At 42.7% G+C, this 20,148-nt stretch overlaps 1 protein-coding gene across 3 annotated transcripts in view; it reads right to left on the bottom strand.

Annotated features, from left to right (window-relative positions):
- Positions 1-20,148, bottom strand: part of SNTB1 (syntrophin beta 1) — a 114,906-nt gene that overhangs the window by 40,879 nt on the left and 53,879 nt on the right. For all 3 annotated transcript variants that reach the window (XM_084280048.1, XM_084280047.1, XM_084280049.1), the window contains exons 2-3: positions 15,825-16,041; positions 493-700 (exon numbers count right to left, since the gene is read on the bottom strand). In XM_084280048.1, coding sequence (XP_084136174.1) covers positions 493-700; positions 15,825-16,041 — 425 coding nt within the window. The remainder of the gene's footprint in view (positions 1-492; positions 701-15,824; positions 16,042-20,148) is intronic.

Below are 20,148 nucleotides of genomic sequence, written 5' to 3'. Positions count from 1 at the left end.
CTCCCAGGGCAGCAAGGACACCACCTCGTGCTCCAGACCATGTCCAGCTCCTGAAGCTGGGCACAGTGAAGGGGTGGACCACCAGCAAAGTAACTGGTTACTTCCCAGGCTGGGAGTAGGAAGGTGACTTCTCATATACATGAACAGGAGGCAAACAGCAGAGAAGCTTGAGGAGGGTGTCAGTTTTTGTGACTCATGTCCCATGCCTGAACTTGACATATCATAAGACTTTTCATCTTCCAAAAAAGTCTTTGCTAATTTGTCCACAGAGGAAAAGACTCAGGGGACCTTCTAGGTTTTTGGTTTGTTAGTTGGTTGGGTTTTTTCCCAAAAGCACAAAAATTGGCATGTTAAGAAAAGAGAAATCTTCATGGAAAGTTAAATCAAAACCCTGAACCTCATTTAGCCTCTCCCAGACACGGCTAAATTTAGGAACAAAGAGCAACTGAGAAAGACAGAGCTTAGAAATGAAAATAAGAATGTTTTCATTACCTTTTCTGCAAGCCAGCCTAGATGCCTAATCTCTCGACTTCCAGCAATCCCAGTTTTACCCAGTTGGTCTCTGACCTCTGCAATCACCCTGGGGATGAGTTCATTGACGCTGGAGTGGATGGCATTGAACCAGGCCTGTGCTGTAGCCGAATCCTTACTCCTGAGCACCACGGTGTGTTTGGCATCAGGTGAATGGACTTCAATAAGCCTAGAAAAATGGGTGGGGAAAAACATTTACCATTAGGCAGCTAAATTTATTACCTGGCTTAGTATTAGCAATAAATTAAAAAGGACACTAATACAAAGACCTAACACTAAATACTTACCTTTACAATACATGAATGGAGTAGGATGTTAACTAAAGCCAGACCTGTATTGGCATTACGGGAAGATCCTTGAGAAGGGGATCTGCAAGTGCCAATGCAACCCCACACATAATGTGTTATTAGCAGCTTCAGATGTAAGGAAGAGGAACATTCACCCATTAACATTCACTGACACAACAATGACCCAGGACTGCATGGGAGGTGACTGCAGAGAAGCTGGAGATAAGGTGTTATCTTCAGCTGGATATTACAGCATGATCAGAGTTTCTTAGTGTGCTTATTTTACATGTACAAGACTAAATGAAAACTGTCCTCATCTCAAATGAAGGATTGCACTGTGGTTTTGGGGACACTACAAAGCATCAAACCACAACTGACCTTCTCCAGGAGTTACCAATGTACTCAATGCTCCATTTAGATCCTGCCAACAGCGGCAGAAGGGAAGTGCTAACCACAACCATATGATCGCTGCTGGCAGGCATCTTTTATAGTTTTCCAAACTGCTGTGGAGAGAGATGGGTTTTTTCCTCAAAACCATGCTTACTAGACCATCATGTGGGCTTCCACCCCACCACTGTGGCTGAAAAGCACAGGCGAACACAGTTCCCAGGAAAATGAGTCCTGTCCATCGTGGTTACGGGACCCATGCCAGCACCTTTGCTAACAACAACAAAAATGCTTTGAGCGGCAGCTGCAGCTATTTCAACTCTGTTCTCGGTGAAGTTATTAGTTATTAGAGGGGCTTTGTGTGCTCTTTACAGCTTTGTGGACCACTTTCATTCAAATATTTGTTAAATAACCCTCTAAGTAATAGTCTGGTTTATCTTTCTGTAGTGGTTATAAAACCAAGCCCTCATCATTGCCCATCATTGAACTCTGTATGGCATTTCCACATTCAGTTACCACCCCTGAATGTTACCCACACAAATTTGACCTGAGATCTGAGCCCAAGCATGTACTCCTGTCTTGCATACCGCTGCCCGACCTCTGGGGCACACAACGGCTCCTTTCTGTAGCAGGAAAGTAATTAGTTCAATGGAATTTATTCAGGTTGAGGTTCAAAACAGTATTGTAATGCAAATATTTGTTATGCAATTACAAAATCCTCCAATTTGGAGCTTAGCTAACAATTAAGAGGTTTTAATTAATTGGTTAAACCAGATTGGAATCCAGAACGGAGGGTGACTTGATCTGTGCGACTCTCTGGGGCTGGGAGAGCGAGGACTGCTGGTGGCGTGTTTGTCCATTTTGAGAAGGGGAGGTCTCCGTGTAGACACTGCTCTAAAGATAGAAAAGGTCACGATTTTCCAAACTCAGCAGCTGGACTGTTCAGGGTCCTAAATCACTGTTTGCATAGCTTAAAAAGTGGGTTGATTTTTCAGAAAGCGCTGAGCCAACACAGCAATGCATGCTTCCTCGGTAAAGCTGCCGGAGCTCAGTACTGGCTGAAAATAAGGGTTCTTATTGAGCTGACCTGGGATGGACCAAGGATACAACCTTGGGTCTCGAAAGGAAAACTCTTTGTCAGCTGATGCAGGTCTGGTGAATAAGAAAACTGTTTGCAGGTAGGCATGTTCCCAGTCACACTGATCTTTTCCAAACTGCCAGAACACAGCCCTCTCCGCAGCAGTTATGATTTAGACATTTGTGTCCAATGAGCATTACGATCTCACACAGCTACCCCACCTTGGTCTGTCTCCATCAGAAGCACTGGTCTCCCACTGCTGTCTGAACCTGAGTTTCAACTTGTTCTTGTAGGCAGCTATAGAATCATAGAATCATCAGTGGAAACAAGCTTGGATTTTCAAAGTACATTGTGGTAATCGGCTAAATATGGCTTATTGCTTACAGAGCGCTTTTTGGCACAAGATCTCATGGTGCTTTGCAAACGAGGACAGTGACAGCATCCCGTCACCGGCCGAGAGAGTTGGGCTTGTTCAGCCTGGAGAAGAGAAGACTCCAGGGAGACCTCATTACGACCTACCAATACTTAAAGGGGTCCTACAGGATGGTGGAGGAGGGACTGTTCATCAGTGAGTGTAGTGCTAGGACAAGGGCCAATGGCTTCAAGCTGAAAGAGGGTGGGTTTAGATTAGATGTTAGGAATAAATTCTTTACTATGAGGGTGGTGAGGCACTTGCACAGCTTGCCCAGAGAGATTGTGGAAGCCCCATCCCTGGCAGTGTTCAAGGCCAGGTTGGATGGGGCTTTAGGCAATCTGGTCTAGTGAGCAGTGTTCCTGACCATGGCAGGGGGTTGGACCTAGATGATCTTTGAGGTCCCTTCCAACTCAAACCATTCTATGATTTGATAGATAGGAATCTATGATCCTTGTTTCACCACCCAAAAATTGGAAAGGTATATAACCCAGATGAGGCAAGGAACAAGCCAGAAATATTTCCTGCACCCTAGCTCCCATTTTTATACTTTTTTTAAAGAGAAGAAAGTATTTGCACGGCAGTATTGGGCTGGCTTTTAGAAATGTTAATGCACCGTATGGATGGTGCGAAGCACCACTCTTTACAAAGCCTGTGGTTTCTGTAAGGGAACTCTCACTGCCAAAGTGCCTGTGTATCCTGTGGTAAACAAAGCTCTAAGCAAGGACTATAAAGACAGAGAAGAACATGCTGCTTTTTCAACTGCAAAGGAACAGCAGAAAACTTGTGTCATTTCTCTTTAAGCTAGAGTTGTAGCAGGCTTTGGTTTAAAAATAAATGATCTAGAACTGAAAGAGCTTCCAAATGGCAACCATCTTCCTCCAGTTTAAAATACACTTAAATTCTTACTTTAAGAAAATATTTTGCTTCTTCATCAAAGTGTATCTCTCTTGATGGTGGCTATTTTAAGTATTTCTACGAGAGTTCTGACCCTTAAAATAACACACTTTTAGTTAGCTCTTAACAATTCTAAGGGGTTTTAAACTATATATATTTTAATTTATACACATTCTACTGTGATATCAAAGTACATATTCTAGTATACGTATGAACATACACAAGCTTACAAAAATACCTGAAATTATGATCCCTCAGTGACTTTAAATGGAGCTACTTTGGGGGCTGCTTGTTAGTCATCAAAATTTGATGGTGATGCACTTACAACCGCTGAAAGTCTACGAGTGACAGGAAGATTGGACAATACTGCTACACTTCTCAAAAGTGAGTTCAAAATGGGAATAAATGCTGCATTGCCAGCCCTGAAACTGAACCCTGTTATCGACCACGCTGGCCCAACCTGAGCAATACATCGGCAAGCATCGTTCCCATGCCTGCTGCCAGGTAGAGTACCGTTTTATTCATACCTGAAGCACAAAAGTCCTTCAGCTGCCTGAACTCTGCTGCTGGCTGTGTGATGTATGATCTGGGCACTAAACTATCCTTGAGAAGCTGGCTTTACGGATTTCTGCTGAGGATCTAGGACTTCTGTCTCTGTAGTCGATTGGGACGGAGATACTACCAGAAACTTAGTCTTCCCTGAACACTCACGGGGTCCGACCACGATCAGATGCAGAAAGCGTTGCGTCCCTGTAAACTCTTCTTTTCCAGCCTTTCTGCCTACTCTGCTTTGATTCCCCAGTCCATTTGGATGATGCTTTTTGTTCAGCAGCTGACTGATGGCATTTCCATATTTTTTGAAAATCAAAAACATACCAGTGACCTTAGTAAACTCCAACATTAAAGCACTTAAATGTTTCCAGCAGTTCAGCCATTGTAGCTTTGATTCATTCCTTGGCTAAACTGACCACCGCTTACTGACTTCTGTTTATCTGCAGTTCAGTGATAAAGTCCCTTAATTCCCTGCTGAATTGAAATATTTAGGGCAATGCCACAGCTGTGTTTATTCTCACACTCCACCACAGTTATGTAAATACTGCATATGGAGCTGTTTCTGATAAAGCCCGTACCAACCCAAAGGAATTATATGTTAGCTCTAGATGGCTGCCAAGATGCACGGCATCTCTCCAGCTTGGCAATGCATATGAATGATATCACATTTTCTCAGAGATCATTTGGCAAACCTTATAATAAAAGAGTAATTTTCTCTCTCCTTCTCAAAGAGTCCCACTGAGCCAAGGAGTATTTCCAGCATCACCTTCTCCACCCACAGAACATGAGGGTGACACAAGACCCAGCGCCTCCAAATGCCGTAACCTTGCATGTAAGAGGCCAAAACTCCCTCCCTCGCTGAATCATCCAGAACAGATCGGAAGAAGTTGAAGGCAAATGTTTGATAGACCAGGCTCATTCCATGTTTGATAAGGCCTCTTTCTGTAGAAGTGTTCATTATCTAAGAAATATCTTTTATCAAATCTCTTAAAAGTACCTCTCCCACCAGAGCTGGCTTGGGACCAGATCAGGCACTGATTTACACTTTGTGCCTTTTCCTGGGTCAGATTATGTATTCAGTGACTGATTAAAGTGTGGAGTAAATCCCTTGAAGTTAATGATAAGCTGGAGCCAGAGTTATTTCAGCCCATCATGTTACTTTGATTTTTCAGCGGCATAGCCAGGAACAAAACACTCTGTCACTGACTCTGCAAACTTAAAAAGGGGGCAAGGGCCAAACTTCTCAATCTCTTCCACAGTGTCTGCACATGAAACTGGGAATTTTGTTGATTTCTGAGTCTACAAATATGGGAGGCTTTCCTGCCTAAGGGGGGGATTTAGAGGAACACAATCAGAGATGATATTTAAATATTTTTAAATTTTGATATAAAATAAAGAAAAAAACTGTTAAGGTTCAATTCCACATCCAGAATCAGGAGATGAAGCAGGAATAAAGCACAGTAAAATTAAGCAATAGAAACTTTGGGTTTAGTCTACAAGGAAGATTTTCCATAGAGACACCGTTAGACTTGCAACAGGCACTGAAGACATCAGACAACTTCATTTGATGCGCCTAAACAGAGGTGAAAGCAATTTTACAAACGAGCACTATTTGGTAAGCAAGTGGAATTTTTCTATGTGAAAGCCTCTCAGTCCCCTCACTGTCACAAGGGTACCTGCTGTATTAACAATAACTTGCTGACTTTCAACTTACAGTGGTAAAAATGATGTAGTTATTAGTTTCTTGGGAGCAGGACTAGACTGATGTCCAAACAGAGGGCGTATGTATCACTAATGAGCTGTCACAGTTGATTTCATTTCTATTTGCTGCCAGCAGGGCTTTAGTAAAAGGGATATCACCGAAGTTGCACCGCATGCAAGTTAGGAAAGGATTTGTTTCTTCTATGGACTTGCTCCCACCGCTGCGTGCCGATGCTGACTGATCTGCAGAGCACATCACATGCTGCCTTCTCTACCCAGAACAACTACAAAAGTAATTTAATAGCTTCTAAATGTTTTTAGATGTTAAGGAGCAGAACTCTTGTCTCACACTGCCCAAAAGACCTCTTGTGTTTGTCTTTCTTGATCTTTTCTTTCATATTGTAATAGCGCTGAATATTGGTAGTGCAGGAACACACAGTCCAGCCTTCTTCACAGTGCATTCAGCACCAAGCAATGGCAGCAGAGCTCTTTCAAGAAGCAGTGGGATCAGTTACTTGGGGAAAAAAAAATGCATTATTTCAGACACATGGTAGGAATTTGATTTCACCTTTAAAAGCTGCTGCCTGAAACTTGAAGCCCAGAAGATGTTGTGATTCGTGTGGTCAATACATTGACCACAGCGCCCTAAAGCAACCTGCACAGCAAGAAGGAAAGTATATAAATGCTAGGGGAAAAAAAACCAAACCTGTTCTGGCCACAAAAGGTGCACCTCTAGCAAAGCCACAGCCAACCTCAAAGCACCTTCACGGCAAAGCAAATCTGCAGCTCGAGCTGCATCCAGGCTAAGCAAAGAGCACCGGACTGTAGCTGGTAATTGTGGTAAATGACCCCTTCAGATTGAGGTGAGGGTGGAGAGTCTCATGCTGTTGCATGAATAAGAGATCATGAGATTGGAGAAGAACTGGTGACTTCCGACACCACTGTGACTGTTGCTGGTAGGCAGTGTGGTAGTAAGACCCAGGGAAAAGAAGAGGACGTGATCCATGGGGATGAAAACTTACAGGGAAATGGGACAAATGAGCAGGGCTGCTGATAGATCAGCTCTGTCTTGCTGATGAATTGTCATGGGAAAAAGTCTCACTGGAAGAGGCAAACCACAGGATGTGTCTCAATGTCTCTTGATTTTATACCCCTACTTTTTGGCTTCTGTCCCAGGCATCACTTGCCAAGTAAAGAAAAACAGATGCCAGACTGTTCAACAACCATGACAACAAACCCCGTAATTCGCACTGGATTGATTATCGGCCCCTGAGTTTGGGGCAGAGAGCACCACTGGCCTCTTTGGGCATGGCGGGCATGGGTGACCTCCCAGCACCTTCACTACTGGCAGTAGTATATTCACTACTGAATAGACTCACTGAAAAGCTCTATGTAAGTGAAGAGAAGGAATAAAAACTTGAGCATAACTCTCCCTGATCCCTATGGCAGGTTCAAAAAGAACTTCCATCAGTGGCAATGCATGGGAAACCTGTAGGTGATGACAGGATATCAAAATAGCAAGATCTGTGCATACAACCTGAGCACTCTGCAGCTACCAACACCAGGCTGGGGTACCAATCGAGGCTCCCGCTGTGGCTGTAGTTTGCAATTTGCTGCGATACGAGTGACTTCAGAATGTGCAGGAGAGAGCAACCTCGAATACAGCAGCTGAAAATCCTGCTTGTTGAGTGACCATAGGTCAGGCCAGCTCAGAGCAGTAGGACTGAAATCCAATTTGCAGACCTGCTGATAAGCGAGGGAAAGCCCAGCACCCAGAGCAGCACTACAGCCAGGCAGGAACAGGAGTCTTGAGGTTGTCACTGTCTCCACACCACAACACAAAGACTGTGGGGACAAGGAGCATAGCAGGAAACTGAAACCCCTGGGTATCAACTTTCTTTGCTTGGCAGATCTCAGGGGTGTTAAAATTGCTCTCCAACATTACTTAGCACCAGCTTAGATGTCAGCAGCTACATATCTTTACCTACAGACATACATGAAACATGATTAACTGTTTGCCCTCCTCTGTCCTGCCCTGCAGTACTCACACTGCTCTTCCTTTCCCTCTAATCTGTGACACTTTTCTGGGAATATTTCTCTTTCTCCATCTCTTCACTGCTTTGAGTTTTCTCCTATATACACAAATATTCACTAAGTAAAGGCTGCTGCAGTTTTCACTCTGGAAAAATCAAAATTCTGTGCCTTTTTCAAAACTCTCCTAACCAAAGAAGTGACTGACAAAAACCCCACCAGCACATCTTCTTTTTTCCTCCATTAACTCGACATATAGATATTTGCAGAGAAAAGGAAGACTTTGGTTAAAGGTTTGTTAATCAAAAATCCAGCTGAAGGCATTCTGCCAGCCTCTGTTACTTCACCTCCACACCACGCACATCCTTCCTCACCACCCACTCACCATGACACATTTTACTCCTGTCAGGTCACATTCAGTCCCTTTCACACACAGACACATGCACATCCATGAAGTTTTATTTACACTCACATATCTGCACACAAAGACACTTTTTTTGAGTAACATGGGCAGGACCTTTGCCCATTCCTATCTGATTTGTGCTGGAGATGGGAAGGACATCGGAAGTCCATCTGCCCAGCTCAGAATGATGAGGAGGGGAGAAAACCCCAGGTTGTTATGTGAGGGGGAAAGATGTGACTTCTTTTTCAACAAGAAGAGATATGACTAACCCCAGATTCAGCAGGACCTGCACAGATTGAAGGTCAGTCACAACATGCCATAACTGTCCAGTTCTACACTGGTATCTCAAACACTCTGCAGGAAAATTCAGGGGTTTCCTTTGTGTCCCAAAATCCATGCACATTCCCCCAGTGATTCATTCTCAAACTGTTGACCAGAGAGTATAGAAAGTCCTTAGAAAGCTATTTTAACATGATTTAAGAGGGAAAAAAATAAATCTGAAGTAAATAAAAGTAAATAAGCATCCAAAGTTCAACTTAGTTTGCTGATGAGTTTGTGTAAATGAATTCCCTTGAGGTTGCTCTGCAGAAAATGGCCACTGGGTTGGGTTTGTTTGGGGTTTTTTTTTGGGGGGTGTGTGATTTTATTTCTTCCAAAAAGCTGACCGAGTGATTTGACAGAAGAGACCAAAATACTCCTCTCTACAGAAGGGAGAGTCCTACAGAGGTGTCTGATCTCAGAGGCCTTCCAGGAAGGCTGAGAAGAAACTGAAGCTAAGACAGAGCAAAACCAATGGCCTGTTTGGTTGGTAGGGAGTTTCACAAATGATGGAAAAATAACTATTCCTAATAATGGAAGAAAAAATAACAACAGCAGAATAAAAAAAGTGACCCTTTCTGCCCAGAGACTTCAGAGCTTCAGCTCCTACAGGGTTGGAAAACTGCCTCTATCAAGACAGATGACTGCAGCTTCCAAGCTGCAGCAGCAATGGCAGACCTGCCTGAAAAGCAGACGATGCAGCTGACAGAGGACTGTCAGACAGCCCAGCCTGAAACAATTATTAATTCTAGCAGTTAATGATTTGCCCCAAAATTCTGTTACAAGAGAAGAAATGCAATCTTATGGACCCCTCATCTGACAGCCCTAGCCCTGAATGCATTGACCCTAGCTACCAAGGGGGTTCCACAGCCATTCAAGTCAGAGAGGACATGTTAATATATCAAGGAGGAGGAGAAGGAGACCTTCCCCATGGCTCAGCTATTCATCCATCCATCCATCCTACCACTTCACCCCTCTCTCTCACACCCCAACTTCTTCCCCCTCCTACCTTCAGGGTATTAAAGGGGACACCGAATATGCCTTTTAAGCTAAATCACTTAACTTCTCTTAGCTTGAAAAGAGAGAACAGTAGATAAAATTCAAGTGTCACCTACTTGTTGACCCCTTCCACTAAAGAGAAGATTTTGAGGGCACATTAGCAGTTGCAGTACTATAAACAAGCAAGATCATGACAAGAAACATCCAGCTTCACACAAAAGGGGGATTTGGATGCATAACAGTAAAATAGTTGGGAACTAAGTTTAAAAACCCACATTCACCTTGATCTTAAATTCACGACGCTTTGTGGGCAAGGATGTAAAGGGCTTCACAGTGGTAGATCATCCTTCTATAACAGACTGTGCACAATGCAATAGCACAGCACAACAGGGTGGCTTAAGTATGAGGGGAGAGTCAACCAGAGTTTCACCCTGATTATCGTCATTTTTGTTCTTTTCCAGATTTGAATTGCATCTTTTCAAGTTGCTTTACTTTAATGTTGGATTGTTGATTTCTTCTCTAGCTGAATAGTAATCTAAACAGATAACAAACACAGCCCACCAGGGGAGAAAAAAAAAACAAACTAACAAAAAAATCTTGATATAAATCGGGACTTTGACTCTAGCAGGCTCAATGACTTCTTCAAAGGACTTATTGATATTCATATAGTAAAACATGTCTGTACCAATAATGATAATTAAGTGCTATCTCCCTTTCATCCAAAGATCTCAAGCTGTAGCCCACAACAACACTGTGAATTATGTACAGTGTCTCCATTTCGCAGAGGTTTTGTCTTCAGCCAGAGAGCAGCTCAATAACAGCACAAGAAGCAAGGCACAAATTCCTTGGGGAGGTGTGGGGGAGGATTTTTTTATACCAGTAATACACCCATTATCCTACCTTTACCTTTGCTCTATCCCCCATGAGTACGTAAGTCCTTTCTTTTGTCCACATGATGACAGAAAAAGGACTCAAGCTTCCTAAGACAGCAGCCAGTCCTGCTAAGTCTGTACTGTCCACTGGGAAAAGAAGATTTCCTTCTTCCCTCAGGATGCCTCACAGAACTGCTGGTGCCCACCAAGGGCTGACACAGCTCCAGCATGCTGCAGTGGTGCCAACATGGTCATGGAAATGGTACGTCCCCTCCTTAGTCCTGGGTCCAGAGCTCAGCCTTTGTCCAACACCCCACCCCAGTGTCATTTGCTGAGCACAGTGTTATGAAATTGCCTCTTAAGAGGCAAGAGGTAAAAAATAGGATAAATGGGATCTATGCTTCACAAGAGCAGCTATGCTTGGTACTCTCCACAGTGCCGTACCCTCTGTGAGCTCTACACCAGGTACATGACTCAAAGGATCCGCTCCCTCATCAGTGGGTAAGAAAAACAGGCTGCAGAGCTACACCCCTAAACCATGCTGCTCGTGGAGGAGTATCCAGCCCTTGCTTTGTGAACCAGTGGCTGCTCACTCCTGGCAACACCAAAGTACAGTCCTGTTTACCAAGCAGGAAACAGGCAGGGTGGAGGTATGAGCCAGCCCACGCTTCCATCAACAAAAAGTCCAGCCTCTTCTTCACTCCCTAATATTTACCTCTCCACCTCCTTGGTTGCCCTTAAACTATACCAGCATGAGCTTCAGGAGGTGCAGGACCTTAATGTCTGTCTGTCTAGAATAGAATAGAATAGAATAGAATAGAATAGAATAGAATAGAATAGAATAGAATAGAATAGAATAGAATAGAATAGAATAGAATAGAATAGAATAGAATAGAATAGAATAGAAATAGACCACACCAGACCACTGCAGTTGGAAGGGACCTATCACGATCATCTAATCCAACTGCTTGATCAGTTCAGGGCTGAAGCATATTGTAAGGGCTTTGCCAAACATCTCTTAAACACTGACAGGCTCTGGGTATCAACAACCTCTGTAGATGACTGTTCCAGGGTTTGACCAACCTCTGGGTAAATAAATGCTTTTTGGTGTCTGGACTGAACAGTATTGTAGTGCTTTGAAAGAACAATAGCTGTCCTTTGGATCAGCAGTGAAACCCTGAGTGCTGGCAGGTCCCAAACTACATGCAGTTATCTTTTGTCGAGTTTTACTGAAAAGGCATAGAGTTTCTACTATTACTCTAGACATTACCTATATAAATAATCAATCAGCCTCGCAGCTAAAATGCATCAAAAAGACACTCAAGGGGTCATTTTTTGGATGGTGCTGTTCTATACTAAAGTCACAGACAAATAAACAGACAAATACCTTTTAAGATTTTGAAATGCAATTTCAGAATCATACAGGGATATTTCATGCTTGCATAAATTACATGCTGAGACACCAATTACAATTCCAAATGCTGAATCTCACCAATCCTGTTATTGTGCATTACTGGCTTCTTATTAAATAATGTAAGAATTTTTTTTTTTTCAAAAAGAGTATGTGCAAAAGGAACCAGTTTGGGGAGTAAGAGCTTTGTAAGAAATCTTGCAAATGCTTCTTTCAGTGAATCAGTACTTCCCGATGCAAAAAAATATAAAATTAATCATATTAATGAAGCAGCTTCAGTCTATAACCACCTTTGGAGTAAACAGGTCTTGGTCTGTCTCACACCTCTCCGTCATCCTGAGAAGCTCAGGTATTTCTCAGTGTGCAGAGCCCAGAATGAATGGATACTAGGCAGTTCCTCTGCCCGCTTGAAAACATACCTGATCAGTTTTACCTTCTGATTCTAACTCTCAGTCCTTCCTTTAAACAGACAACAGATAAGGAAAGTCCCTTATCTGTTGCTCGGCATGTCCTTTGCATGAAGCCTAGGAACTGCACCCGTACTTGCTGCGGCACTGCCACTGTGTGCAGCTGGCAGCTGGCACCACGCTGCTGGGAATCTGTCCTGCCTCATTTTTCTTAGCTTCAAAACCAGAGCAAAACTTTCCCTTCAGAACACCAAACCCTGCCAATGACTAACTCGATCCTTAAGATCCTTAAGACTGGATTCCTACTGAAGTTCCATGTAAGGATTACACCACTCTGGACTCCTGCCACTGGAAAAACGTGATCTGTGCACACTGAGTGCTGGCAGGATGAGGCCCACACCTCCTGAGTCTGGATGAATGAAGAGGAAGCAAGATTTCAGACAGATTTCTAAAGCATATGAGAAAACCTTTTCAGTCTGCCCAGCATGGCCTCATTCCTCCAGGGAACGTCGTGTCTCATGTGTACAGAAGTACCTTGGCATTATGTCCCAAGACTTTAACAGCACCACAGGACAAATTTCACCTCAGTGACCCATTTCCTTTATTTCCTTCTTTCCCCCTCCTATTCCTTGGTATCGTCACCATAAGTTGATGAGAAGCTTTTTATATCGCAGTTAGGATTTACTGCTTATTGGTATTACTAGCTTTAACCATTCCCCCATGTCTCTTCACTGGGAGGGGATGCTCCTCTGCAAGGCCTGACATTAACCTTTAATGCTGCCACCAAGAAAGACACTTTGTGGTAAAAGCACAGGCAAGCAACAGATTTCATTATTTGAACCAAGGTTTTTTGAGCCTAAAATGTAACAATGGCCCCTCTGTCTGGAGGAGAAGGACACAGATGCCACTAGGATGCTCTCCACTTTTTCTCCTGTTTCTATGTTTATACTACCAAAAAAAAATATCCTAAAGACTAAGTTTGGCATTGGTTTGTATTCAGGATTTTCTCCTTGGTGGCTTACAGCTTTTTTAATCAGGTAACAGAGAAGGCAATTCCTACCTCCTTCAGAGCGAGCCCACAGGCAGGTTAGGTGAAGGAGACATCTGAGAACCACTGGCTCTTATTGCACTGAACTTCACTCCTGCTCTGGAAGAACAGGCTCACCAAACCGTCTGAGAGCAGACACAGGCATATGTATCTCTTCACTGGGTCCAGTCTTCAAGGAGAAGCAGAAACCTTACGCAGGCCTACCAGCTCTAGTGGGAAAACTGTGTATGCAACTTCCTCCATGCCTGTTAAACCCACATTTCACCCCAGCTTTCTGAGAACTGCAGGTGAACAAGCGGGTATTTCCTTCAGGGTTCTTTAACATCAGTATCTTCTTATTCTGAACATCAAACCAGTTCAGCCTGGTTCCACAACCCAGCTGTAAGATGATCTCCAGCCTACACTGGAGAAACATCTGCACTGAAAATCTCATGCTTTCTATGTCCACGCTTGGTCTTAGATGAAAATTAGCTCAGCTACGGTCCAAAGGAGCCCTTTTATGGCCAACATATGCCTTGGCAGCCTGCCAGCAGTGCTCTTGTAAAGCCATCCAGCAGAGTGACACCATCGGTTATAAGATCTATATGTGTCAGGTCACCAGGTTATGAAACAGAAGTGTCATAAGCATGTAAGGACATGGTTTGGGCTCTGCTGTGAACAAGGATTAGAACCTTTTCATGCAATCAGATTACTGTTGTGGGATATATTCCAGTGGGAAAGCATTGCTGCACTGTAACAGCATTTCTACTGAGAAATATAATTTCCAGTATTCAAATTTTTTTAATTAAAAAAGAAAAAAAAACCCAAACCTGAAATAGATAAAGATGTGAATTGGTGGGATGCTACTGCTACACTGCAGCTACCATGATAGCGAGGTACTTACTATGTGCTTGGATGGAAAAATCCAGTTTAGACTGTACTGTGTTGGATGACAGTAAAAATCAGAAGTCAGTCTTTCCACAGGAAATGACAGCAACATGAAATGAAAACTAAGATAATAAGCAATATCACTCTCCCACGCATTACTTCCTAGTAACACCTAAGAACACACACACTTGTAGCATGCTTTGAAAGTCAGCTCCACTGCAGAAGTATCACAAGCAGTGAGTGTGTGTCCCTCTCCATCAGTCCTCCTGGCCTCCAAAAAACCTGAGGACCAGGAGAGTGACAGAAGCTGAGAACTACAATATGACCCCCACAAAAAGAAGGGAAAAATGCTGAAAGAATGAAACCAACATGCATTAAGTATTGTTACATTGTGCTGATTGAAACATGGGTATTTACAAAACACACTCCATGGCAGAGATGATAACAAATTCTTGGGTTTGTGTACAGCTGTCAAACCTCAGCATCTCAACCTGAACAGATACACGTGAAAAAAGCAGCTGATATCAATAACCATCTTGTTTTAAACTTTGAGAGACTGCTAGGGAAACTGCTGTTTCACAATTGCACTTCTGTAGTGGTCACTTATCAGTGACTGTGGTGGTAACCACCTGGTGAGATGAAGAGCAGAAGCAAAGTAAAGCAATACTGAACAATACAGCATAGTGGGGAAAAAACCTAAACAACTTAAAAGGCGGCCAGACAAATATAAAAAAGAAAAAAGGAAAATTGCACAGATAGTTTTAAAGTTTCTGAATTGCAGTGCAAGAGATTATAGTGGAACCCAACCTCCCCAAATCCCCTTCTGCGCTCCCCTCTTCTCCTTATCCTTCTCTGCAAGCAAAAAGTTAACTTTTATTTATGCCTAAGAATTGAAGGCATCACACGCAGCTTCTGGGCAAGGCAGCACAGTGAAGGAAAACAAAAAGGCCATTATTGGGATGGAAGAATCAGCCTGTATTACTGACATGACTGGTCCCTTTTTTATTAGCAGCTGTTAGAGCAGGGATCAGAGAGTGTGCTGGTGTGGTGCAGCTGCTTCACATATGTTACAAATAAGGGCTGGTAAAAGCTCATTCTATTTTTAACATTCAAAAAAAAATGAGTAGTCACAGAAATTCCCCATTAATGCCTTGTAAGTGGAACTTTTCTCCTATTCTTGACTTTAATGTCCAGAAGTGAATGGACAAAACAGGCCATTCTTAAAATAATATTCACTGAAAAAAGAAAAGAAAATGCAATTTAGTGGAATTGGATTAAGCCAGCCCGGAAGATGTAACCAATTAGTGTGTACAGTGTCTTTTCCTTCAAAAGCAGACACTTAATCAGGATGAAAAAAAACCTCCTGCAATTCCATTTCCAATAAAAATGTTGGATTACAGCACTGAAGAGTTTCTCTAGCACAACTAAAGCTGAACTCAGCACCATGCAGCTCAGAGGCCACCACATGCCCTTCCCAAACTGGTCCTCACTTGCCCCTCGCTGGGTTGCTGTGTATGGCCAGATCCCATCACCAGCTCCTGCTCCCCAACCCCAATGCCGAAAAGGTCGATGACAATTCCACACAAAGGCAAAATCCCAGCCCCAGGCAAAGCTCCTGCTCACCTGTTTTCGGGGTCTGACACGGTCATATTGCGTGTCACATAACACATCTTCAGCGGTATTGTCTTCTTGTCTCTGTGGATGGAGAGCGAAAGCTGCGACAGGGGGTCAGCAGAGGCACAACCCAAGCGGGGAGATTCAGGGGGAGGTGTCTCCCACCCAATTTCTGAAACAGGAGAGCCTTTCTTCACATAGGGGGTTGCTTCTCTCATGTATTTCACTACAAAAAAGAAAAAAAAGAGAGTAAAAAATAATGGATATTCTGCAGTTGCATCCCACATGGGCTCTCTGAACCAACACCAACCCTCAGCGCTGTTTATTATTTCTACTTGTCCAGTGTTGCGGCATCGGAAGCTGTGCAAATACAGAAGATGGAGATCTGACAGCAGCCATCACAGTACAGTGCAGTGAGTAAAGGGAGGGAGAAGAACCAAACAGGCGAAATAAGAACATACAGCTAGCGTAAGGCCCAGAGAGCCATGCCACCTCCACTCGACCTCACGCAGCAAATCCTATGTACAGAAGCCATGGGCTGGCTGAAGGGTAGGGAAGTTTATAAGGAAGACATTGAACCAAGAGACAGTGAATCTGTTAATCCCCAGTTTGGGAAGTTCCAGAGATGCTCCCCATGCTGCAAACTCACATCTCGCCTCTGGTTCACGCTTGTCAGTGTGCCACCACTGATCTCGACAGCTATTTCTGAGTGCTGGGAAGCAGTTTTAGCTGGTCTGCTTGTGTATATATACACATATGGAGTAAACAAAACCCAATTCACCTCCTAGCCTTCTCTTGGGGAAATAAAATTGAGTTCAAGCTTTTTGTGAGAGTGGAAGTGTCAGATTAGATCTCTTCTCAGCCTCTTCCAATGCTTTTTTCCAGTACAGATAGGAAAATTGAATGTTAAGATTCCCAAATTATTATTTTAATGTATGCAAAAATCAATACCTCTGTTAAACACATACATCACAATCCCCTCTTTATGCAGGCGAATATTGCAATATTTCCCCTGGTTTTCAAATCTATTGGTGGTTCAAGATGGCCATGGCTTTTGCTTTTCAAGTGCTTGGCATATCTGCCAGCCAGAGTCTTCTCCTCCTAATTCACAAACCTGACGGAGCTCGGCCAAAAAAACACCTCATATTTAGGCACCCTGGTTAAACGTATATGTTCAATGCACACGGCTGTGGCTGCCGAACTGGCTGCTGCCACTTGACTGCGCGCGTGACTCGAGCAGTGACGAGACGAACCGAAAGGGCACGAGCACCATGAACTTATTTGGAGAAGTTATTAAAATGTTGTGAGAGATGATTTCAAGGAAACGGTGCAGATAATCCTGTCAGCTCGGCTGAAGAGGCTGGGAATGACTGAACAACAAAAAGATGGGTAAATTACAAGGGGTTGTTGTGGTGAAGCAGGTTAAATTAGGGAAAGCAGACTCAAGTTTTTCAGTTCAAAGTGAAAGCAAGAACAATGGTGTTTTCGTCAAAGCCACAGATAAGGCGGGTAATGTCAGCAGCGCTATTTTCAAGGCACTTCATAACAGCTTTCAAAGAGAAATACCTGTACAAAACTAGCAAGCACCTATTGCTGTCTTTCCTCTAAAATGTCCTCGTGCACTTATTGCCACTGCTTGCTGTCCTTTTAAAATAATCTGTTAACTTCAATACTAAGGACTTCTGCGTTTAGGCACTTTACAGAACACTTCTCTGTGAGAAGGATTCTTTGTGGTTTATCAGAAATGCTGTCCTACCCAGCACTGGTGATTTGAATTCTTTGCGCCATACTATTCTGACTTAGTTTTTAAAATTCATTTCTTCTCTGCTTACGGAAAGGCTGGCACAAAATTCTACCAGGCTTCCAGAAACCATTTAAGGCAAAGGGTGTCGAGACTGATTCTTTTATCTCTTTGTAGACATCCACCTGGAGTTCATTATCTAAAAACCTGTGTCACTGAACTCTCACAAACAGTGCTTATCCTTGGGCATTCCATAAAATACATGACTTTTCAAAAGTGCTGAAAATGAGCTGGTTTACCCAGTGCCATATAGATATTGCTTTTTGCAGCCAGCATCTCAGTTTGGATATGCCTTTGAGAAACAGAGAGAATAAACACGTACAGATGTGGTAAATCTATTCCTGTTTACACTGAATGAATTTATGTTTGCCATTCACTTAGCTGGGAAGAACAGCTGAAGCTGTAAAAATCACGTCTGACCGCAAACAAAATTCTATTCCCTTTAAAATTAGAGATTATCAATTAATCTGTTGAAAAAAGTAACCTAGTTGGCTTTAGAACTCTGTTGCAGTGACATCCCAGCAAATGTGTTGCTAAGTAAAGGTCCAGGTCCCAACAGTGTCGGTTATTTCATCTGTGCTATTTTCATCCTTTTTCAGCTGCAGCTATACGCATTCGACCTGAGCATCTTTTAATTAAGGAAAGGAGAGAGGGGCAGGGGGAGGAAGGAAGTTGAAGTGAAAAATTTGGCTCTAAACCTAAGCAGGAACACAAAATGTGAATTAATTCCCCAGAGACAGGGACAGAAGAAAAGAGCTGTTCCTTCCATGTGCCAAGAAGCCAAGTTTCCATGCAACGCACTGGTGAATTCGTGGCAGACAGCTGCGCTGCTTCAGAAACGCCTGTGAAAGAGGAAGCAGAAGCAGGAGGGGAGAGCAGAAACACAACCCTCTGTCCACAAATGGAGCCTCAAACACAGCAAAAGTCAAGAAAATTACCTTGAGGAGAAACGTCCTATGAAAACTCCTGCCAACTGCTGAACTCCCAGACATCTAATTTCTACTAACTCAACGGGAGATGGTTGCTCAGCCCTCGAATAAAGACCCATTAATACACTGGTAAACTGCTGAGCACCATCTTCCTACAAAATTCTACAAGCCCAGATCTCTAGATTCATTGCTGAATTCTGCTGGGTTTACCGAACCAGACTTTATGGGTCTTGTATATTCAAATGTGTTTCATATTTTGAAAGCCTCCAAATGGATACATATAAATGCCCAAATGGAATATGGGAGTGGAACAGGTGGGAGTACTTTATGTATTTCTACAATTTCATTGTATTATTTGAATTTCAGAGCCACTGTTTTCCATTTGCCCCACCAACATCCATAATTACATGTCCATAACCAATGTCCAGTTTACAAATTTAGCTGATAGAAGGCACATGCTCTTCAGATGATTCGTAAGTTTTATCAGCAATTATTTCCTACTTCCCTCTAAACTCTGGATGCGAATACTGGGCCGTACACACTGGTTTGTACCAATACACCAACCACCCTACTACACACACAGCCATCTATGCTGACCGCACACGTGTCTACGTTTTTGCAGTCTTAACCAGGTTTTAATCCACCTATTAGAAAACAAGTTGATACCAGTATGCATTAAAGGCATATTCCTACACTGCACTATCTGAGAATCTTGAATGCAGCAATGTTAATGTATAACTGGAGTTATTACAATTCACTTCCATCATCAAGTTTTAAAACTAGAAAAAAAATATGATACAGACTATTGGACATTAAAGTAATAATGTGGACGATATTCTGTTCTCAGACCATTACCCACAAGAGCTAGATTCCCCTTTGGATACAGTAATGCAAATCCAGGCACATACTGAAAAAGAAAGCAGCTGTAGAGAACACTGTTTTTATATATTACCAATGAAACTACCTAATGGATTAAAACCCCAAAACATTTAATAAAATTAAATAAGGCATGCCATTATATAACAACTCTGAGTTATGTGTAACTGTTCTGTATGCATGTATAAATATGCTTTCAGAATAGATACGTACATATATATGTATACAAGTATTAAGTATCTCTTTATGTAAAAATGCTACACTCTTTAAGACCACCAGAGCATACTCTGCAAAAATACAATCCAACATGCAAGGACTGAGATAAACTTGTAATGGTTTCATTACTATAACACAATTTACAGATAGCCTGTAATTTCAGTCAAGAGTTGTCTAAACTCATCCATTTGATGCTATAGCTCAACCTTAGAGATCCTTATATTCAGTACTAATTAATGATACATGCCCTTTTGGTGCACCACTAATTAGAAACTGCGGTCAAGCAATTAAAATTCCAATCTCCGGAGCGCCCCTCCCCACAAAGAGAAGAGGAAGGGAAGTGGCAATCAAGTGAATTAATCCACTGATACACATTGAAATACTTTGCATTTATTTTTTGATCTGCAAGACGGGCAATGTAGCTTCCAAAAAAGCATTTCATTTATAGGCACTTCTGCCAAGTCCCAAGTCTCCACAATTAATCCTTTGTTACTGTTCACAGATGACTTTG

This window comes from Gallinula chloropus, assembly GCF_964237585.1.
Source record: "Gallinula chloropus genome assembly, chromosome: 2".
NCBI classification, from domain to species: domain Eukaryota; kingdom Metazoa; phylum Chordata; class Aves; order Gruiformes; family Rallidae; genus Gallinula; species Gallinula chloropus.
Note: the sequence above shows the minus strand (reverse complement) of the source record. Positions and strands in the feature narration are given on the sequence as shown.